At 42.7% G+C, this 24,030-nt stretch overlaps 1 protein-coding gene across 2 annotated transcripts in view; it reads left to right on the top strand.

Annotated features, from left to right (window-relative positions):
- ATP6V1H (ATPase H+ transporting V1 subunit H) overlaps window positions 1-24,030 on the top strand; it is a 323,801-nt gene that overhangs the window by 34,624 nt on the left and 265,147 nt on the right. The window contains exons 1-2 of one of the 2 annotated variants that reach the window (XM_029591273.1): window positions 16,966-16,984; window positions 19,423-19,522. In XM_029591273.1, the coding sequence (XP_029447133.1) occupies window positions 19,430-19,522 (93 nt within the window). In that variant the 5' untranslated portion in view covers window positions 16,966-16,984; window positions 19,423-19,429. Of the gene's footprint in view, window positions 1-16,965; window positions 16,985-19,422; window positions 19,523-24,030 lie in introns of those variants that run through there. The other variant, XM_029591272.1, reaches the window with a different exon arrangement.

Raw genomic sequence — 24,030 nt, 5'->3', positions numbered from 1 at the left:
GCAAACTGCCTGTGACACTGAATTTTGAAGGCACCAAGTAAGTTCTGTGCTTTCCACTTGTTGGTCCGAAGCCAAAAGAAACATGAGCTGTTTCTAGCCTACTGGCGACGGAGATCTTCAGGCAGTGCAGTGGCAGCAATAGGAAATCGGCCCTGCACTGGTTTTATCATGGCATGCGATCGCAAGCCCTGCAGCGTTCCCTCTCCCATCTGCTACCAGGGAAATGCAAGGGGAGGGGCTGCTACAGCGCCTATGAGCACGTACCCCTTGAGAGGCCCTGCTCTGATTTTCATTACTGTTGCTGTCACCTGAAGGTTTCTACTGAGCTGGGATTGACCAGATGAGATGAGAGGTGGGTGGAAAGGAGCTGTGGATAGGTTGGGTTGGAGGGAGAGGATTATTGCTGTGCTCTAAATTTTGTAATAAATGATGGAAACTACCTGGGTGGTACTTCCTAGGTTCCATATTAGGGGTTACCACCTAGGAAAAAGATCGAGGCATCATAGTAGATAATACATGGAAATTGTCTGCTCAGTGTGCTGCAGCAGTCAAAAAAGCAAACAATGTTAGGAATTATTAGGAAGGGAATGGTTAATAAAACATAAAATGTCATAAAACTTCTGTGTCACTCCATGTTTAAGACCACACCTTGAATACTGTGTACAGTTCTGGTCGCCGCATCTCATATAAAAGATATAGTTGATAAAGGGGATGGAACAGCTCCCCTATGAGGAAAGGCTGAAGAGGTTAGGGCTGTTCAGCGTGGAGAAGAGACGGCTGAGGGGGGATATGATAGAGGTCTTTAAAATCATGAGAGGACTTGAACGAGTAGATTTGAATTGGTTATTTACACTTTTGGATAATAGAAGGACTAGGGGGCACTCCATGAAGTTAGCAAGTAGCACATTTAAGACTAATTGGAGAAAATTATTTTTCACTCAACGTACAATTAAGCTCTGGAATTTGTTGCCAGAGGATGTGGTTATTGCAGTTAGTGTAGCTGGGTTTAAAAAAGGCTTGGATAAGTTCTTAGAGGAGAAGTCCATTAACTACTATTACTCAAGTTAACTGATGGAATGGCCTCTGCATCAGTAGCATGGGATCTTCTTGGTGTTAATAATTGCCAGGTTCTTATGGCCTGGTTTGGCCTCTGTTGGAAACAGGATGCTGGGCTTGATGGACCCTTGGTCTGACCCAGCGTGGCAATTTCTTATGTTCTTATATTCTTATATGAATATTTATTTAAAATATTTATTTCCTTCCTATATTAACAATGCTATCTTAAGTGGAATATATGAATACAATAAAAAATAAATTACATGTTTTATTGGGAAACAGTGGACGTTTCTAAGTTTGATGCAAATAGATTCCAAAATCTTAAATCCAGCCCATGAGAGATGTAGTAGAAGCCACTGGACAAATAGCATCCCCAGTGTATTTTTTTGCACAGGGGAAGGCAGCATTTGCTTACCACTTGTGTACTATAGTTTTGTTCTGCTTACCTGCTTCAGTTGGCGTAAAATGTCTTTGATTGCAATTGCATGCAGATGTCTCTGACATTTGAGGTTTGCATTTTTCTAGCATGGAGTCAGTTCAAACTAGAGTGACTTGTCTTTCTCCTGCAGCATTTTGCTCAAGGTGGATTCAGGGAGCTTTGAATACCAGAGTTAAAACAGATTGACTAGCAAAATATCTTATTTGGCAATCTAAAACAAAATACTTAAGAGTTGTCCTTTTCTGGATCCTGATTCATTTTTAAAGAGAAGGGTTTTTTTTACAAGCTTTTTGAAAGTTCCCTTATTTATGTTAACATTTTTAGAGGTGAATTTTAAGAACCGCATGCGTATGCTGGCTCGCGCACTTGGGCACAGCGATTTTGTAACGTACGCGCATATATGCGCGTATGTTATAAAACCGGCTGTATGTGCATACGTGTGCTCAGTTTTATATAGATGCATGTATGTTCAGGCAAATGCTGTGTCTACTACGTAAGTGGGGGGAATTTTATAAGGGGCTTGCACTGAGGCTTCTTACCCTTTTCCCAGTTCATTCCCAGTTCACCCAGTTTAGCAATAGGATTTCCTAACCCCCCTAGTTTTAAAGGCTTCCTTCTACCCTGTTAGACCTGACCCTTAAAACCCTGCTGACTAGCCCTGATTTTTTAATTTTTGGATTTACACACCAGCAATAGCAGAAGTAAAGTTACGCAGCGAGGACCGCTGGCGTGTGCTTGTGTGCATAAGATTTACATGCACATCTCTTGGTCTTCCCCCGACAAGCCCACGCCCCGCTCAGACCACACCCACTTCCCCTTTTTTAAACCTTTGGATTTGTGTGCGTACAGGGAGATTCGCGCATATATGGGCGCTTAAATTACACGCTGTGTGCACTGGCTCGACGTGCACATCTCCCAGCTTTGGTGAGTGTGGGGCTCTTAAAATCCACCAGTTAGCATGCGTTCCAAAGGCAACCTCGCCCAACACGATGTACAGCATATACAGTTGAATGCAAAAGTTTAGGTACCCTGGTCAAAACTGATTGATTGTTTCAATGAATCTCTAAGAGAACAGAAGCTGATACATCTTCTGCTTGGTACAAAGTTAAACATCAAAATCTCATATATCTTCAAAAACAAATTATAGAACATTAAAATGAGCACGGCATCAGAAGTAACTGGTGTAGCCTCACAGTGGGCCACAAGTGGTATCTGTGAAAAACACCTGCAGTTTCATTCATTTGCCGGTTCAAAAAACACTTTTATTCAATCTCAAAATACTTCTGATCCTAGATTAAAAATCATTACAAAAAACCCATATAAAGTATATCTCCCACCACTAATGAATCTTAGTAAGAAAAACTACAATAAATTATTTGTCACTTATCTTACTGTAACCTTCAAAATCTTTCGTATATAAAAAAAAAATCCCATCCCTCGTCACTGCACTTCCATCACTCAAACCACCCGACATGAGCCCATGTTTCTGCAGACATTGCCGCCTGCCTCAGAGGTAACTATTTCATCAGGAACAACTATGGAATCAAATCTTAATGTCTGCAAATGGAGTCACCAATCTGCTCCAAGGTTAACCACGTAATTCATAGCAAAAAGCAGTTCAAAAATGCTTCTTCTGTTTTAATTATATTGAAGGGCCATCTGCTTGTTGTTTGTTTTGGTTTACAGAGTTAAACATGACATTTTTCTACACTTTTTAATGCAAAATTACTATTTATTTGCCAGTTTTAATAGATTGAAAATAATAAAATAGTGAATATGGCATGTGCGAAAGCCTGAACACACTTCCAGTTGATTCATTAATACTTTATAAAAGAATAAAAAGTTAATAAGGCCCAAAAAGTTGATTCTCGATAGGTCTTCAATTAGTCAGTGAAGAGAATTCTACAACTGAACAAATATTCTGACATTTCTCTGAAATTTGAAAATGAAGCTATAGTAATTCACCCTGAAAGAGAAGGCTATAAAAAAAAAAGTATCCAAATGCTTCTAGCTAGCATTTTAAGCTGTCAGAAATGCTGTTAAGAAATGGAAGTTGCATGGAACTGTTGAAGTCGAGGCAAGATCTGGAAGACCAAGAAAAACTGCAATAGAACTACCCAAAAGTGGTCAGATCTGCAAAACGGAACCCACAGATCACTACAAATGGCGTGCCTTCACGGTTCCTGCTTGACCACTTTTGTGTTCCTGGCATCCTGGAGTACTCCAGCCTCCTGCTCTCTTCCAGGCTTCTAGCTCCTTGCTTGAATCGAGGGCTACCCTCTTATACCCTTGCCTCACCTGAGGGCTCAAACCAAGGTGAAGGTGGAGGGTACAGAGAGAAGACGCACTGCTTTTCTGTTTCCACCATTGCCAGCCTGGATTTGCCTCTCCAGATATCCAACCGCTTGTTTCTGGGGCAACACACAAATGGCTCTGGCCAGTATGGACCTCACGGAGGTGGTCGTGTGTTTGGCAGCCTAAGTTACTCTCCTAGGGAGAGTTGAACTAATGTTTGCTTAAGCCTGCAGGAACAAGGCAGTGTGCTTGCCTGGAAACTCCAACTTGGGGCCTCGAGATTGCAGTCACAGCAAGTGCCTCTTTCTGCTCCACAATCTCCTGCAGTTGTGGACATCTGTTTAAAGAGCCCCAAGTAGAACCCCCCCCCTGTCCTTCACTGGAGATCCAAAATCCTGCCAAGAGTTTATGAACCATTGTTCTATAGCCTTTACTCTGCAGGCCAACCATCTTCCTAACCACAAGTCAAGCGTAGTGTGCATAAGTTTGTTTCTAATTGGGAGGCTCTGGCCTGGACATCCCCACTCTGGGGTGTTAGGGTTTTGAGGTATTGGAGTGGATTCTTGGGTACTGCAGCGATGGCTACTCCCACGGGGAGGAGCCCCATGAGGAACCGCAGTGCTAGGCTAGACTCTATACACGCAGACACAGAAAATTTGTATTTATTATACAGCTTGGTGATACTGCCCAGGGGTGGCAGCATTGAGGTTAACCCAGTAGTAGCCCAGGGGTTCTCAGCAGAGGAGACCAGTTCCACACTTGAGTAGATGGTAGGCAGTGCAAGGTAGTAGAGGGAAGTCCCAGATGTAGGCTCCCAGCGCTGAGCTGTAGATGAGACAGACTGACAAGGTTAGATTACTCACTGAAGTAGATAGCTGTATCGATGGAGATTCTGACAAGCAGAAGTAGTTGAATTGTAGGTACCAAGGCAGGGAGAGCAGGCCCTCGATGAGCGAGTACCTGGTATCCCAGATAGGTACCTGAAAGAAAGCATAGGGCCCCCGAGGAGTGGGTACCCAGGTTAGAGATGAATGGCCCCGGAGGGCAGAGAGAGCTTCCAGCGGCAGCAAGGAAGCGGCAGAGCAGCTTAGAGCGGAGGCAATCCAATCCTTGCTAACTCAGTTTGTTAGCAAATGAAGGGCAGGCTAAATACCTGGATGGCGTGACGTCACTCGAGGGAGTCGCCTCCTAGGTTCACGCCATGACATGGGTGGCGTGCGCGCGCGCACCCTAGGAGGCCCTCAGGAGAAACATGGCGAACACCATCGCCATTGCCATTCTGGGGATGCCGGAGAGAGCGGCATGAAGACGCGGCAGCAGCCGTCTTCCCAAGACTTGAGGAGAGAGAAGGAAGAAAGGTGAGGCACAGAGGTCTCAGCCGTCTGAGACCAATGGATGCAACATGGGGGAAAACATTTTAGACTGCGACTGTTTTGTCACAGCATTGAAATAAATATTTGATAACCCAGGCCACTCGATATCAGCTTCTGCCTCCTTTCTCCACATAAAACAAGGAACACATACTGTTGGGCAGTACATTGTGGAATTCCACATGGTCACTGCAAAGATGGCCTGGAATAATGAGGCCCTTGTTGTGGCCTTCTGGGATGGATTAGTGGAGTGGAGCAGATCAGATCAAGGATGAGCTGATGAGTTGGGAGTTGACTATAAGAACATAAGTGCCATGCTGGGTCAGACCAAGGTCCGTCGAGCATTCTGTCTCTTACACTGGCAGATCCCCAGTGGTTGATCTATTTCTTGAATCTTACTCCCAGGGATAAGCGCTGGCTTTCCCAAGTCTACCTGTTTATGAACTGTTTAGGAATTTGGCCAATCCTCTTTTGACCATGTCCTCCGGTAACAGATTCCATAGTTTGATTGAAAAATATTTCCTACAGTTTGTTTTAAATTTGATGGTTGCCAGTTTCATGGGATGTCCCTTAGTTCTGCTGTTTGAAATCGTAAATAACTGTTCCCTATTTAATTTGTTTCACCCCACTCTTGATTTTATAAATCTCAATCCTATCCCCTCTGCTGTCTCTTTTCCAAGCTATGAAGCCCTAATCTAAGCTAAAGAGCTATAATCAGTTTAGCCTTTCTCCATATGGAAGCTATTCCATCTCTCTTGTTTTTGTCACCCTTCGCTATATCTTATCTATGTCCACTCCTGTCTTTTTTGAGATGGGGCAATTCGAACACAATACTCAATGTGCGGTCACACCATGGATCTATACAAAGGCATTATGATATTCTCAGTTTTGTTCTCTGCTCTTTTCCAAATAATTCTTATTTGTCTTTTGGACTGCCGTACACTGAGCTGAAGATTTCAAGGTATTGTCCACAAGGACTCCGAAGTCCTTTTCCTGAGAGGTGACTCCTAACATGGAACCCAGCACTGTGAACCTATGGTTGGTATTATTTTTCCCTACATGCATTACTCTGCACATGTGCATATTAAATTGCATCTGCCATTTAAAACAAGGACTGAATTACATAGTCTGGGTAAACAAATAAGCATGGGTGTAGCTTGCTTATTGCGGCGGTTACTATCCCTAACTAATTAAGCTAGATATTCACTTTGATGCAGTTCCAACACTGCTGTCTACATTAATGGCGAGGGTGGAAGGGAAATAGAACCAAAAGGTTACTAAGGGCCAAGAGTAACAGATAAGTATGTGAGAGGGGAAAAAAAAAAAAGAGTGCGAAAGCTTGCTGGGCAGACTGGATGGGCCGTTTGGTCTTCTTCTGTCATCATTTCTATGTTTCTATGTAAAAGCCCAGTCTTCAAGTCTCACAAGGTCCTGCAGTTCTTCATGCTTTGCTGCCATTTTAACAACTCAAAACACTTTTGTGTCCTCTGTAAATTTGGTCTCCTCATTTGTTCCTTTCTCCAGATCATCTATAAATATGATAAATAGCACAGGTCCCAATACATACCCCTGGGGCACTCCACTAATGACCTTTTTCCATTTCGAATACTGACCATTTAGTTCTACCCTCTGTTTCCTGTCTTTTATTCAGTTATCACTCCACATTAGGACACTTCCTCCGATCCCATGTCATCTTAATTTCCTGACGAGTCTCTTATGAGGGTCTTTGTCAAATCCCTTCTAAAAATCCAAATACACTTCATCAACTGGCTCACCTTTATCCATATTATAAAGGGGAATTTTAGACATGCGAGCATTAAGACGGTAACTTTCAAAGCGGCACGCAGGTGCGCATGTGCGTGCATTTGCTTGCCTGTGCCCAGGGATAGCAGCTATTTTATAACATAATCACACATGTTCTAAAATAACCTTGCCACGCGCACGCATGTGTGCTCCATTTTCAGTGACTGTTCACGTGTGTGCAAATCCCGCATACATGCGCCAGTGCCATTGCCCGCTTTACCGGTTCATTCCCAGTTTGTCCAGTTAAGGGATGGGACTTTTAAACCCCCCCCCCCCCCCCAGTTTAATAGGCCTCCTTTCTCCATTAGATCCGACCCTTAAAGCCCTGCTGATCTATTTAGTTTTTTTATTTTACTACTTAACTTTACTTCTGCTATGGATGAAGTTTATGTGGCAGGTAACCCTGGCCCACGGCAGTGCATGTAAGTATTTACGCGCTAATTTCAATGTGAAATGCAGGAGCGGCCATGCCCTGGCCCAGACTACGCCCCTCCCTTTTTTGTGAAATTTTATTTAGTGCATGCAGCGGGAGATACGCGCGTATCTGGGCGGCTTTTACAATCTGCTTGGCACACACTGGCCCAACATATTCACACATCCCTTAATCGATGCGGGCGCCAGGCTTTTAAAAATTATATACAATAGCGCATATTCACGCTAGTACTATTTTATAAACCTTGCATACATACGTGTAAGTCGTGGTGCGCGAATACATTTGCTAGTGTAAAAAAAAAAGGGGGCGGGTTAGGAGCATTCCAGGGCGGGGGCCAACATTTACATGCAAAAGTTGCTATTTTATAACCCGCTCGTTGAGATTGAATCAGCAAAAAAAGACGTGAACCAGTCCAAGGCTAGTCCCCTAACGCTGAAAAATCACAAACAATTTAACAAAATTCTGTGGTCCACAGTATTAAAAGCTGCATTAAGATCCAATAATGCTAACACGGAATTATGGCTCTTACCTAAAGAGCGTATCAAATCATCAAGCAAAACCAATATAGTTTCAGTACTGAAATGACAAAAAACTGATCCATAATTTCATTCTCATCTAAGAAACGTTGAAACTTAAGCAAAACTGCTCACTCTGTTAACTTGCCTAAAAATGATATATTTGCAATACGATGATAACTCTCTACCATCTTAAATTCCAAAGAAGATTTCTTAAGGGCAAACAATCGCCTCCTTCATCTCTGAACTGCAAGTAGAATAACAATCCAATTTAGAACTTCCAAAACTCCAGACCTAGCTTCCTTGATTATGTTTGAAGGTCATGGTTCTAACAAACGAGTAGTAGGACAAGATTTAGTTAACATATCCATAGAAGAAAAAATATTTCAATAATAAACAATAACAGAGGTATCTGGGCTGATTGGAATCCATAGGATAACTTTGTAATCCTAGAAGAAAAATATTGTGAGTGAGTCACAGTCCATTAAATCATGATCTACTACATTTGGTTCAACAATAGGTTGACACATGAACTTTTTCAACATCCCCAAAAGTTTTCGTGGTCTGTTAGCAGCTGATGCCAGCTTACTAGAAGGGCGTTCCAGGCATTCACCACCCTCTCCATGAAGAAATACTTCCTGACATTGGTTCTGAGTCTTCCTCCCTGGAGTTTTAAATCGTTACCCCTGGTTCTGCTGATCTTTTTCCAATGGAAAAGGTTTGTCGTTGACTTTGGATCATTAAAACCTTTCAAGTATCTGAAAGTCTGTATCATATCACCCCTGCTCCTCTTTTCCTCCATGGTATACATATTTAAGTTCTTCAATCTCTCCTCATAAGTCATTCGAGGAAGACCCTCCACCTTTTTGGTCTCCCTTCTCTGGACCGCCTCCATCCTGTCTCTGTCCCTTTGGAGATACGGTCTCCAGAAATGAGCACAGTACTCCAGATGAGGCCTCACCAAGGACATGTACAAGGGGATAATCACTTCCCTTTTCTTACTTGATATTCCTCTCTCTAAGCAGCCCAGCATTCTTCTGGCTTTAGCTATCGCCTTGTCACATTGTTTCGCCGACTTCAGATCGTTAGACACTATCACCCCAAGGTCTCTCTCCTGCTCTGTGCACATCAGCCTTTCACCCCCCATTGAATAAATTTCTTTCAGATTTCCACACCCCATATGCATGACTCTGCACTTCTTGGCATTGAATTTCCACTGCCATTTCTTCGACCAGTCTTCCCGCTTCCTTAAATCCCGTCTCATTCTCTCCACTCCTTCCAGCGTGTCCACTCTGTTGCAGATCTTAGTATCATCCGCAAATAGACAAACCTTACCTTCTATCCTGACTGCAATGATTCCATCCTGTTTGTATCCTTTGGAAAATCCAGTCTCCAGAATTGTACACAGTATTCCAAGTGAGGTTTCACCAGGGACCTATACAGGGGCAACATCACCTTCCTTTGTCTGCTGATCATTCCTCTCCCTATACATTCAAGCATCTTTCTGGATTTTACCATCGATTTAGCCATCTGTTTGGCCACATTAAGATCATAAACATACATAAACATAGAAGTGACAGCAGAAAAGGACCTAATGGCCCATCCAATCTGCTCAGCAAGCTCCCATAGTTCTCAGTTTCCCATACTTATCAGTTACTCAGACCGCCAAGGTCAAGGCTCTTGTTGGTTACTGTTTGAGTTCAATTTCCTTTCTCCCCCTGCAGTTGAAGCAGAGAGCAATACTGGAGTTGTATCAGAAGTGTAGTATCAGGCTTTTTGGTTAAGGGTAGTAATCGCCGCATCAAGCAAGTTACCTCCATGCTTATTTGTTTTCCTTGACTGTACAGTTCACTGTCCTTGTTGATTGTTATCTGAAACCAATTCCCTTTCCTCTTTTCCCCCTGCCGTTGAAGCAGCGAGCAATGATGGAGTTGCATCACGGTATGAAGGCCTATTTGTTAAGGGCAGTATCCGCCACACCAGCAAGTTACCCCGATGCCTCTTACTTCATTCCCCTCCCCCTTGCCTTTAGGGATCCACAGTGTTTATCCCATATCCTTTTGAAATCTTGCATCGTTTTTGCCTTCACTACCTCCTCCAGAAGGGCATTCCAGGCGTCCACCACCCTCTCCATGCAGAAATCCTGACATTGATTCTGAATCGTCCTCTCTGGAGTTTCATTTTGTGACCCCTAGTTCTATTGGATTCTTCCAGCAGAAAAGGTTTGTAGTTGATTGTGCATCATTAAAACCTTTCAAGTATCTGAAAGTTTGTATCATATCTTCTCTGCTTGTCCTCTTCTCCAGGTATACATATTTAGGTACTTCAACCTCTCCTCATAAGTCTTTTGATGAAGATCTCCCACCATTTTTGTCACCCTTCTCTAGACCGCCTCTATCCTGTGTCTGTCCTTTTTGAGATTCGGTCTCCAGAACTGAACACAATACTCCAATTGAGGCTTCACCAAGGACTTGTACAAGGGGACTATCACTTCCTTTTTCTTACTGGTTATTCCTCTCTCTGTGCAGCCCAGCATTCTTCTAGCTTTAGCTATCACCTTGTCACATTGCTTTGCCATCTTTAGATTGCTAGACACTATCACCCCAAGGTGTCTCTCTCCTGTTCCGTGCACAGCAGCGCTTCACCCCCCATCGCATACAGTTCCTTCAGATTACCGCACCCCAGATGCATGACTACACTTCTTGGCATTAAATCCCAGTTGCCATATCTTCGACTACTCTTCAAGCTTCCTTAAATCACATCTCATTCTCTTCACTCTCAGATACAGTCATCCCCAGATACCTCTTCTTTTGTGCTTAGAAGAATTTCACCTCCAATACTATAGCTTTCCCTTGGGTTTTTATGTTTGTTTATTAAAATTTGTTAATCTCCTATGTGCCAGGCTCTAGGCAGTGTACAAGATTAAACATAATTCAATAAAACAATATAACCATTAAAATGTCATCATAGAAGACAAAGATAAAACTAAATATAATGCTAAAAACATATCACCTAAACTGCACTGATTGATAAAACACTGATATGCTACAGCTTGCATAAATGTGTTTGCTTAAAGAGCAGTCTTCATCATATTAAATGCATTGTTCTGCATCTTAAATACATTACTCTGTATTTTTTAGCATTAAATCTTAGCTGCCAGACCTTAGACCATTCCTTGAGCTTTGCTAAATCCCTCCTCATGTTTTCCACACCTTCCTGGCTCTCTACCCTGTTACAAATGTTGGTATCATTGGCAAAAAGAAAAACTTTTCCAGACAATCCTTCCATTATGTCACTTATAAAAATGTTGAAAAGAACTGATCTAAGGACCAATTCCTGATGCACACCGCTAGTAGTAACCCCCTCCTCAGAGAAATCTCCATTTATCACTGCCCTTTGTCACCTCTCACTCAGCCGGTTTCTAACCCAGTCAGACACTAGATTCCATTCCAAGGGTGCTCAATTTATTTATAGGACTTCTGTGCTGAACCAGGTCAAAGGCCTTACTGAAATGCAAGGACACAACGTCTCGCGTTCTCCCTTGATCCAACTCTCTGGTCATCTAGTCAAAGAAATTGATCAGATTTGTCTGACAAGATTTACCTCTCGTAATACCACGCTACCTTGTATTTTTCAATCCAAAAATTTCACTAGCTTTCTTTTTAGCAGGGATTCCCATAGTTTACTCCCCACAGAGGTCAGACTTAACTGGTCTGTAGTTCCCAGTGTCCTCCTTTCACTTTTATGAATAAGAACCACATCCTCCTGTTTCCAGTCCTCTGGGACTCCTCCAGACTCTAAAGAAGCATTGAAAAGGTCAACCAGCAGAGCCGCCAGGACATCTCTAAGTTCCCTTAGTACCCTCGGATGTATCCCATCCAGCCCCATCGCCTTATCTACTTTAAGTTTAGTTAGCTCCTCATGAACACACTGTTCTGAAAACTGATTGAGGTTTACCTCTCTTCCAATCTTATTTCTGTTCATTTTATGTGGTCCTGCTTCAGTCCCTTCCACAATAAACACCGAACAAAATATCTGTTAACTAATTTTGTTTTTTCCTCATCAGCTTCTGTATATTCCTCCCTTTACCTTTTGAGTCTCACAATGCCACCTTTGTACTTCCTTCTATCATTAACATATCTTTACAGCCCCCCCCCCCCCATTTTACCATATTTTCTATTTCTTCTTCTTCTGTTTGAATATTTGCATTCCTGACTCCTTTCCTAGCTTCTATTAATTTTTCCAGATATTGCCGCCCGTCTTCCTCTTTCTGCCATCTCTTGTAGTTTATGAATGCTAACCTTTTTCTCGCTTACCTTTTCAGCTATTTTTTTTAGAAAACCATAGTGGCCTCTTTTTTTCCTCTTCCCTTTATTTACTTTCCTAACAGAAAGATTAGTTCCCCTTATATCTCCTTTTAGTTTTGCCCATTGCCCTTCTACTTTCCCTAGATTTTCCCATCCAGCTAACGACCCCTTGAGGTCTTCCCCCATTTTAAGAAAGCTTGTTTTTCTGACGTCTAGGACCCCTTGTCTCAGAGTGAACCTTCATCTCTTGCATCCTAATATTAAACTACATCATCTGGTGCTCACTGGATCTGCAGAGTTATTACAGTGTTGACGGTGTTGCTTCTTATTGGAGTGCTTGGTTTCTGTACTGCCTAAATGAGATGGCAATTGCTTCCTGTTTAGGGAAGCTTTTCTTTTAAGTGTTTGTGATGAAAACTGAAACAGGCAACATTTTTGAAACTTGTTTTACTTGAGGTGCTCTGCCTTTTTGTCTTAAGTTTATAGTCATGCATCAGAATAGTAATCAAATGGAGATGGGATCTCAAATATAAGAACGTCAATCCCAGCATCCTGTTTCCAACAGTGGCCAATCCAGGTTACAAGTACCTGGCAAGTACCCAAATAGTACATAAAAGCCATGCTACTAATGCCGGTAATAACTTATGGGATAGCCACTACTTATCTTGATTAATAGCACTTTATGGACTTCTCCTCCATAAACTTAATTCAACCTTTTTTTAAACACAATATGCTAACTGTCTTATCCACATCCTCTGGTAATGAATTCCAGAGCTTAATTGTGCATTGAGTGAGAGAGAATTTTCTCTGATTTGTTTTAAATGTGCCATTTGCAAACTTCATGGAGCGCCCCTAGTTCTTGTATTTTCTGAAAGAGTAAATAACCAATTCACATTTACCTGTTATTGTCCTCTGATAATTTGATAGACCTCTATCATATCCACCCTCATCAGTCTTTTCTCCAAGCTAAACAGCCCTAACCTTTTTAGTCTTTCCTCATAGGGGAGATGTCCCATCCCCTTTAGAAAAGGTACAGAGAACAGCAACCAAAATGATAATGTCAGTATATCTTTTTTGAAATACGGTGACCAGAATTGCACACAGTAGTCAAGTTGCAGTCTCACCATGGAGCAGTACAGAGGCTCTGTTTTATTCACCATTCACAGTACATTCGCTGTTTTATTCACAATTCCCTTCCTAATAATTCCTAACATTCTGTTTTGCTTTCTTGACCACTGCAGCACACTGAGCCGATGATTTGAATGGATTTTCCACTAATGCGCCCAGATCTTTTTCCTGGGTGTGAACTCCTAATACAAAGCCTAACCTTGTGTAACTACAGCATAGGTTACTTTTCCCTATGTGCATTTCTTTTTATGACTTGGAAATTTCCTCCTGGACCTTTTTGGTTGCTTCCTCTGTTGGAACTGGCCTCTGTCCCTGGCTTTGTTTTACTACTACTAGGGTTTTTCTCACATTTCCTCCCTGTTTTATGTAAACCGATTTGATATGGTTATTACCATGAAGGTCGGTATAGAAAAATGTTAAATAATAATAATGTTGGGTTCTTTTTTTTTTTTTTTTTTTTTAACCTTCAAGCCTGTCTAGCTGAGCCAGTTCTTAGGCGGGGGCCACAGACCTCAGATCCTCATAAAATTCACTACCCGTGCCCTCAGAGACTGGCCACTAGGTATCACCATCGTTCACTGGCTGAATCTCCTTTTATGCCAGGGGCTGCAAATGTTGCCTCTGTGGCATGTCCGGCGCAGAAGCTGGGCCCACGAATCAAGCTCAGGTCTTCCATAAGGCACTTGCCATTGAGCCACCAGACTGGCCCCTTATAGGTATTTTTAAAACCCAGGTATTGTCTTTGGAAATCGTATCCGTAATAGATGCAGTGTAATAAATTGCTGCCGAAGACCAATTCATTTTATTTTTTTTTTAACACAGTATACAATTGAGTCAAAATGGTCTGTTTAAACTTGAAGTTGGCAAAAATGTTTTTGCTGCAGTGTAATTAGCTGTGACCCTTGGGTCCTGCAAACATTTCTACCTTAAACCGAAATTGCTATTTAATTTTGCAATCTGTGGGGGAGAGACAGGAATATTAATTCAAAAAAGAACGAGGAACATTTCTAAAATTCACTTTGTTCTTCAAGCTTGCAAGAGCTCCCTGTGCAAATGCCAATATATATTTGGTCTTGCTGTGTCTTCTTGTTATAGTTGTCTGTAAGTAAGAAAAAGAAATTGGTGTGGCATTTCACATAGTCATTTAGCTGAAAAGTATTTTGCTATTTTTTTTTCCCCAAATAGAAAATGAGGAACTGCTGTGCCTGAATAGAGAGGCCATCCAGCACCTTCTTTGTTTCACCAAACAGCACCATGCCTTTTATGAACAAAAAAACCAAACAAAAAGACGCAGGGATAAACAGAAAATGACGTTGTATAGAGAGGGTTTCTTTGTTTTACATTCGCATCCTTGTGCTTTGAGAAGCGTTCTCTTTGTTACTTGGCCAGCTCTCAGCCTGCATTTTCTAAACTAAATTACTTTTCGGAGCGGCTGAATATCATGAGGAGGATGTGAGGGTGAAGCCTGAGATGGGACTGCACTCTGTAGCACTGCATCCAGGAATGGACAGGCCACAGGGGGCCTCTTGTTCTTATCCGCCTTCATTTTTTGTGTATCAGATTGTGCATCTATCCAGATAACTGAATATATAACTCATTACTTTTTGTCCTGAAATGGACATTTTTAGTTCCCCCTTCAGCAAAAATCAATTAAAAATAAGGGCAAACACATTTAATTATATAGTGACAGCAACTAACCATTGAGAGAATTATTTTAGTATTCAGCTTTGCAATGCTCTTTTACAGCTTCAAGGATTGAAATTAATCTGGTACTCAAAGCTTTATAGAATCAAAATTGTTACAAAATGTTAAGTTTGCAGCAAGGTTTTTGAGACAAGCTATCTAATAATACATGCCAATCTACTAAAAGCAGATACTTTTTACCTGAGTGACCAACCAACACCAAAACCCGGACAAGAGTTTATAACGCGAGGCTCTGAGGAGGTAGACTAGATTCTGGCCTAAAATTAGAAAATGTTTCCTTGGGGCCAGCCCAGTGGCTGATTTGAAGGGTCCCTCGATCAGTTCTCTAATTGGATGTGGCCCAACTGTAATCTTGCCAAACGCTTCTTTGGTAAACCATTAAGAGGGAATCGCAATAATCCACCCGGTTCATCACCAGATCAGATTGATTTAAATAAAGACACATTTGACAAAGTTGATAAAGATTTATTTATTTATTTATTTATTTATTTATTTATTTATTTATTTATTTATTTAACACTTTTCTATACCGACCTTCATGGTAGAGACCATATCAGGTCGGTTCACATCGAATAGGGGAACTGAACCAAGAACAATAACCAAAACAAAAGGTTGAACGTGAAAAAGCAAAGTTACATTTAACAGGGAAATTAAACTTGGAGGCATAGACTGCTGGAAGGAAGGAAAGGCTAGAGATAGCGGAGAAATTATTAGTATAAACAGAGCAGTCAGGAGGCTCTTATTCTGGGCTTAGGGGTAATATGGAAATCCATTGCTCCTAAAGGAAGTTCTGTCGACTATTGTGTGTCATGGGTATCTGAGAAGGCTTGGCGGAAAAGCCAAGCCTTCTCAGATACCCATGACACACAAGATGAAAGATGACACACAAGATGAAAGATGAAAAACATGATCTCGCCACCACTGATATATGAAGGATCATAGACAAATATTATCCACAAGCACTCCTAAAATGCATTCTTGCTCACTCCTTTGAAGTTCAGTTCCTGGTTTGACTGGGATTGGGGATGCTGTAGAGTCAGCATTCACAGCTCCTGGTGGGATGAGGAGCAGGCAGGAGTTATGGTCATTGTTAAGGGTGATATCTGTGGCTGGATTTAGAGCCCATGAAACAGGGTTCCAGAAGGAGCCCAGGTGCATGGCTCACAGTGTCAGGGCCAGCTCTACAATGAGAAGACACTGTGAGCCATGCAACAGAGTATATTACATAGGGCAGACTAGATGGGATTTTATGGGTTTTATATGCCATCATGTTCTCTATCAATTTAAGATAAAGCAAAGTTGCTTACCTGTAACAGATGTTCTCCAATGACAGTATACATGGGGTGACATAATCAGGGGCGTCCAGGGCAGGAAGATTGCTGAAAGGTTCTAGAAGCTTTTAGCAGATGGGTTGATAATAACATCCCCTGATCTTGAGTGATGAGAAATAGGGAACTCCCCAACCTGATTGAATTTCTGATTGACAACTCCCATAGGAAACCAAATATGTATTGGCCAGTAGGGAGCTATAAGGTTCATAGTTCTCTGGTCTCTTCTGAGTTTTAGAACGGTCTTTACGATTAAAGGAATTGGAGAATAAGCATACAGAAGAACTTGTCCTCAGTCAAGGGAGATGGAGTCTGAGGCTAGTTTGCCTTATGACTCTTCTGGAGCAGATGTTTGGAACTCTTTTGTTCAGAGGAGACACAAATGGATCTATTGTGTGTGTTCCCCACTCATGGAATGTCTGGTTTGCTACTTCCCTGTCTAGGGACCGTTTGTGAGTTTCCAGGACCCAGCCCTTTGGACATTCCTTGAAAAATGGCCCAATCCCACATCTGGAGGAGTGTGTTCAGCTGCACTGTCCTCCAAAAGGGAGGAAAATTCCTCTTGTAGCCATGCCTGATAATGAGAAGCAGATCAAGAGCTCCTTGGTAGGTGATTTGATGGGTTTCCCAATGGGCATGACCTGTATCCATTTTTGATTATGCTGAGAACTCAAGTGTGTGAGCTTACTCTTAACCAATTATGTATGTAAAATGTCAGTCTCCCAAAGGCTGGAAGGTCCTTCAGCCAGATACAGGAATCCTTGCTATGCTTTACCTGATCCAGTCAAAACCCCATCCCAGATTTTGACTGGGATGCTGGCTGTGGCTTTTAGGCCCTCTGGGATGAGAGAACAGTTAAGGTTCTGTGGGAAAAACTGAAATTGAAGGGGGCCTTGCCCAATGCAGTGGTGTGGATTGTGTTGTAGTGCTCCATTGAGCACGCTAAAAGCATCTAGACGTTTTTAAATTAATCTTCCTGCACTGGAACCATTGAGTGATATCTCGTTTATGAGGACTTAGTCTCCTACTTGATCTCCGAGAATAGCTATGCTTACGGGTACCAGGTCAGGTTGTATTAGCTTGAGTCCTTGGCGTGCTTCCTTGAAGTGACTTTTCTTTGTGGTGATGTCACAGTGATTCAGAAAATACAAATCCAGAAGAAGATTCTAGGGAACAGGTTTTATTCAGAACTGTCCAAAAGATCTCAGTATAAAACCTTTTCTCCTTACCTCACCTCATCTTGTTGTGCTGGACAGCTCTGGAGCATGTCTCATTGGTTCCCTGAATTTGTGGTAAGCACATCTGTGACTTTCCTTTATGCATTTTTGACAGAACAAAGACATTCGTTTTCGATGCCTTGTTAGGTGTTTGCTGCCATGAATGCAGCATTTCTTTGAGCTCAATGACTTTGACATGGTCCTGCTCCTTCTTCACTGTAAAATCTGTTTGTTTAGCTTAGGCTATAGCTCCCCAGCATTCTTACTGAGTGCGACTCTAGATTGTAGTTTGGTTTTCCCTTCAAAAGGCAGAAATTCTGTGAGCCACATTTTCTGAAAATGCGACCATATTAAGACAGGTGAGATTTTTGTTGTGAACTTAACATAGTAATGATGGCAGAAAAAGGCGACTGGTCCATCTAGTCTGCCCAGCAAGTTTCTTATGGTAGTAGGTGCTGCTCTGTGCAGGCCACCCCCAAGCCTTATGTTAAGGGTAGCGATACTTACAGTCAAAACCAAGCAATTGTCAAACCCATAACAAAATTATTGCCTGCAACATTTTTACAGGGTGAGCACCCTTCTTAATAAATCATGACTATCCTGAATTATTTTGTTTTTAATTCTTTTTAAAGGCTGTTTTTCCACCTGGACACATTGACTTGTTTTGGGTAACTAGCAGCTATAACTGGTAAAATGTTTGGAAACCAACTAGCAGCTGCTGTTATTTCCTTTGAAAAGTAACTATTGCAGCAGTGTTAGACGTATGTATTTGGGCATAATTAAAAACAAACAAAAAAAAGAGCAATAGAAAGCAAGCTTATAATTGCAATTCATCCAACACTTTACGTGTTAGGACAGTATCTTAATGCAAAAACTCTACACGGTTTATTTTTTTACTCGCTTATAAATTGGAAAATACTTGTTAGTATCTAACTTGCTCTTTAGTATCCTCTCATATATTAACATCATTTTGTATCATTCATTCACACTTCATACATACCATACACACTGCAGATAGAAACTCACAATCAAAATACCACACACTAAAATTTTTAATGATTCACAGGTAGAGGACAGTAGTTAGGACAATATCTTCCATCTGTGAAAACTTGGAGCTTCCACTGCATTTTCTGCATTTTACAAAAAATGCAGAAAAAAAATGAATTGTGACTTTGAAAATTTACTTTAAGAGCATAATTGTTTGCAATAAACATACTGTCTGGAACAATCTGAAGTGTCATTTGTAATCCATATAAATCTGCTGACTTCTAAGAGGTTGAATTCTTTTGCAAGCCACTGTATGTCTGAGTGTGTGACTATTTTGTAGTTGTTTGGGCGGGGGAGAGCATGATAGAATTATATGGCTGTGTGAAGGTTCTAGTGAAGTTCCGTGGGAATGTATGTGGATACAGCAAGAGGTTTGGGATAAGACTGGGCTCCTGGGTTTGTACTTCCTTGTACAATGTACTCAGCTGCTGGCTCCTCCTCGTGTTTGCCTGGCAGGGCCTGGGTAGTCCTACCAGGCCAGCTGCTTCTGCTGATGATGGCTCCTCTTCTTCAGTTAGCCTGGCTTGGGGAACACTAGTTAGCCCTGCTGCTTTCTCCTGCCAGACTGCTGTTGCTGCTTATGTTCTTGCTTGATCCACCTGACTTCAGTGTCATGACGGACTCACCATCATGAGCTCTTGGGCCAGCCTGACCCTTTGCTTGTAAAATTTTAGACATTTATCTTTGTTTTAAGTATGCATAGAACTTTAAATTGCAGCTCTGTGTTATGGTAACAATGATTAACTATCATTAATTGTCTATTTTGATTATCTTTTTTAGAGGGCAGATGATTTCAGGTGAAGACTGTGAATTTATTCAAAGGTTTGAAAAGTCACGGGGAGAAGAGAAACAAGCAATACTTTCCACAGAGGGCAATCAAGTAAGAAAACCGGCGCTGTTTCCCCAGAGACTTCCTTTGTACTGTGCCAAAGGCATAACTGTTTTGCAGACAGGGCACATAACAGGACCTCAAAGCTAGTGTGACGAGGTCAGCATTGTGCAGTACTTATTGGTTCTGATCATGTAGGGATTGATCAAGTCTTTGCGAGTTGAAATTCCATGATAGGTTTGTATTGTTTCTAAGGGTTATTGGCTTGGGAGTAAAATGGAGACCAGGCACAAAAGTTCATTTATTTATACAAAAATCTACCACAGTGAAGGACCAACTACTATTTTCAACTCAGTAATTGTAAAGCGACTGTCATACTTAAATCCACTACATTTTTTAGTGTGGATAATGTTTTATAATCAGTGGTCTCAAAATCATCAGTTTTTTTTACTTTTTCTTATTGCAATTTGAAACTAATATCGATAGCAATTCCCACTTAACTCAAACTCAGTGTAAGTTCCTGATGCTGACCAGCATTGTGAAGTTGTCGTTGCATCAGGGGAAGATACTTCTTGTGTCATTAGGTTCCATATTTCTAATATAAGAACTAACTTCCTCTGATGTAGAGATAACCTCGCAATGCATTGGGAGCCTACATTGAGTTAAATGGGAATTGTCATTGCTATTAGTTTTAAATGCAGTAAGAAAAAGTAAAAAATCAGTCTTTTTTTGAGACCAATGATTATAAAGCATTATCCTTACTAAAAATTGTGGGTGTATTTAAAGTATGATGATCTCTTTCAAATAATTGAGCTGAAAATAATAGTTGGGCCTTCATTGCGGTAGATTTTTGCATTTTGACTTAGGATTCTACTAGCAGTGTTTGATATTTATTTCTGTATACGTTTCTAGCTCGCCTGTTGTTCATTCGCAGAACACAATGGTAACAAATCTGATTTTCTTGTTAGAGGTTTGTATGTTTGTTTAAAAAAAAAAAATTTAAGCAGAAGATGTGCTGTACTGTTTTTGCTTTTCAAATATGTACAGTGGTCTGGTCCTTTTAATAAGTTGCTGTCAGATTCCATGCTGACAAGTTATATTCAATTGTTGCTTTGCCTCTTACCTGCGATTTCTCACAAGAATATTTGAGGTAACATGGATGCTTGGCAATAAGACTTTCTATATTTGGCATGGACAAACTGTTGTGTGGTTGGGAACAAGTGAAAACTGGCAGTGGGTGTGTGGTTTTGGAGGAGATTGGTTTAGGACTCTCAGAGGGGGAAGGGAAGAAGGAAGTTGTTCAGTAAGGACCTGAGTTTTAAAAGCATTTAAAATTGGGTTTTACACATGTAAATGCATTTTACCCATGTAAGTGGGCTTTTGAAAATTGCTACAGTATATGCCATTGTCCATAAGATATTCACATGTAAGTGCACTTTACATGCATAAATGGGCTTTTTAAATTTGCTAAGATGGTATGTTACATTTACACATGTAACTCCTTGTAAAATTATCTCCTAAGTATTGGGGGTTCTCACAGGACAAGCAGGATGATAGTCCTCACATATGGGTGACATCATCAGGATGGAGTCCAATTACGGAACACTTTTGTCAAAGTTTCTAGAATTTTGACTGGCACCTACTGGGCATGCCCAGCATGGCACTAACCCTGCATCCAGCAGGGGTCCCCCTTCAGTCTCTTTTTTTCGCGCAGCAGTAGTCACGCAGGTTAAGGAGCTCTCTAGAGATTCCTGACCGGAATTTTCCTCAAGGAATTTATTTCTAAAATTTCAAAAAACTTCTACTCCATAGGGGTCCCCCTATTGATTCTGTAGTCCACGGTCATAAGGTAAGGCTTTACCCTCATTTGCGGTCTATTCCCGTCGAGTTTTCCCTTCGGAGCCTACCGGTCATCGACCGCACCGCGGCTACATTTTTGTTGAAGCCATGGCGTAGGGTTTTCGTCGGTGCCCCGATTGTCCTCAGACAATGTCCATCATGACTCGCATAGGGTCTGTGTGTTGTGTTTGGGGTCGGACCACGACGTCTTAACTTTCACCAAATGTGCCCAAATGACACCAAAGGGCCGTAAGGCCCGCTCAGAGAAGATGGAGTTTCTTTTTTAGGCAAAGCCACCGACTGCATCGAGCGCTTCAACATCATCTGAGCTGGTGCCATCGACCTCTCGCCAGCAGCGAGACACCGGTGCTGTCCACCCGGCACCAACTACTCTGAAGGCATCGACTTCTTCCTCTTAGGTTCTGGAGAAGGACTGAGGAAAACATCTTGAAAAGCGTCGACACTGTCATCGGAAGGCTCAGTCTGCTGATCCAGGCAAGCCCTTGGCATTGGCGTCGACAGAGCCACCGACAAAGAAATCCTGTCCAGAGAAGGCCCATCCTCCTCCCCACCTTCATTGGTGCCGGGAGCCACGACTCCACTTTCACCGGTGGACCCTGCGGCTACGCCAGTGCTGCCTCTTACTCTGGAGCTGGGGTTCCACGCCCCAGGCTTCCACGTGGAATTAGATCAGATGATCCAAGAGGCCATCGGGAAGGCACTGCAGGGCTTCCAGCCTCCATCGACGTGGGCGCCGATGCCAGCTCCAGTCGCCGACCCGATTCTCACGGTACTTGCACCGCTACTCAGCAGGCTGGATCCTCGGTGGAACCGAGGATACTGGTATGTCCAACGCCTTCCACCCAGATTCCTTTGTCATCGGACAATGAGGAAGCACCGAGGCCGGAACCCATGCCTGGGCCATCTGGGATCTTGCCACTGACTCGCCCATCGATGACACCGATACCATTGATACCGCATCGTCCTCAATCGGTGCCTCCATCGATGCCGTCTGTGCCACCATCGATGCCGTTGGTGCCTAGACCTGATCCTTCAGGAATAGCACCATTACTTCCCTCTGGAGATCCTATGGGAGCAGGTGATCAGCCTTATGATCCTTGGACCGATGATTCTTCCCAGGATTCTGATGATCTACTTTCAGAGCCATCTCCCCCTGAGGAGAGAAGATGTTCTCCTCCAGAGGACCTGTCCTTTATTAATTTTATAAATGAAATGTATGAAGCCATACCATTCCAACTTCAGACAGAAGAGGACTCCAGACACAAGATGCTGGAAGTGCTCCAATTCGTAGATGCACCCAAGGAGATCATGTCCATACCTGTTCATGAAGTCCTCCTCGACTTGTTCAAGAGGAATTGGGAGCATCCAGGATCTGTACCACTGGTGAATCAAAAAACAGATGCCACCTACCTGGTACAGACAGCCCCTAGTTTCCAAAAACCACATCTGGATCACCATTCTGTGGTTGTGGAATCAGCCCAGAAAAAGGCATGACGTTCTAAGCCTCATTCTTCCATACCTCCAGGGAAAGAACCGAGGTCTCTGGATGCATTTGGCCGTCATGTTTTCCATGGCTCAATGCTTATTTCTCACATTGCTTCCTACCAGTTATACATGATCCAGTATAACAGGGACCTATTTAAAAAGATCCAGGAATTTTCTGAGTCTTTACCCAACCAGCTTCAGGATCAACTCAATACCCTGGCTCAGAAGGGTCTAGGTGCTGGCAAGCATGAGGTTCGTGCTGCCTATGACATTTTTGACACTGCTTCTAGGGTGTCCGCAGCAGGGATTAGTACACGAAAATGGACCTGGCTGAAGTTTTCTGACTTAAGACCAGAAGTACAGGACCGTTTGGCTGACCTGCCCTGCGCTGGAGACTGTAGCACAGCTCAAAGACCACCACGAGACGCTACGTCAGCTTTCGTCGGTGCCTTCTGATTTTCCATCCACCTCTAAAAGGACATTCCGAAGAGACTCTAAGCAGCCGTCCTTCAAGCCATGGAGATATTATCCTCCTGCTACTCGAGGTCGCCCCTCCAGACCTTACCAGAAAGGTCAGGCCAGACAATCCAGGTCTCAGAAAACTCAGCCAACTCCTCCACCGGGCCCAGCTGCTGGATTTTGACTCCTCGCTGGAGAGCATAAGCCAGCCTTCCCGTCTGTACCAGCAGACTCCCCACCTCGGCTGACGTGGGGAGTCCGACCACTCCTCTCTTCTGGAAGAGGAGGTTTCAACCTTCCTGAAGTCCCGGGCGATAGAACCAGTGCCCCTCTCCCAGCAGGGACAGGGCTTCTATTCCCGCTATTTCCTCATTCCAAAAAGGCCATGGGGGAATTCGTCCAATTCTGGACCTGCATGCCTTAAACAAGTATCTACAGAAGGAAAAGTTCAGGATGGTAATCTTGGGCTCTCTACTTCCTCTTCTGCAAAGAGGAGATTGGCTTTGCTCTCTGGATCTTCAGGATGCATACACACACATCTCGATCACTCCATCTCACCACAAATTCCTTCGATTCCTAGTCAGCCCCTGGCACTTCCAGTACTGGGTACTGCCCTTCGGCCTAGCATCCGCACCTCGAGTCTTTACCAAGTGCCTTGTAGTGGTCGCGGCCTACCTGAGGTGTCAGGGCGTCCATGTCTACCCCTATCTCGACGATTGGCTGATAAGGGCTCCAAATCAAAAGGACGCACTAGC

The sequence above is a fragment of the Rhinatrema bivittatum genome, chromosome 2, assembly GCF_901001135.1.
Source record: "Rhinatrema bivittatum chromosome 2, aRhiBiv1.1, whole genome shotgun sequence".
Classification (NCBI taxonomy): Eukaryota; Metazoa; Chordata; class Amphibia; order Gymnophiona; family Rhinatrematidae; genus Rhinatrema; species Rhinatrema bivittatum.
This window is presented reverse-complemented; position numbering and strand designations above follow the sequence as displayed.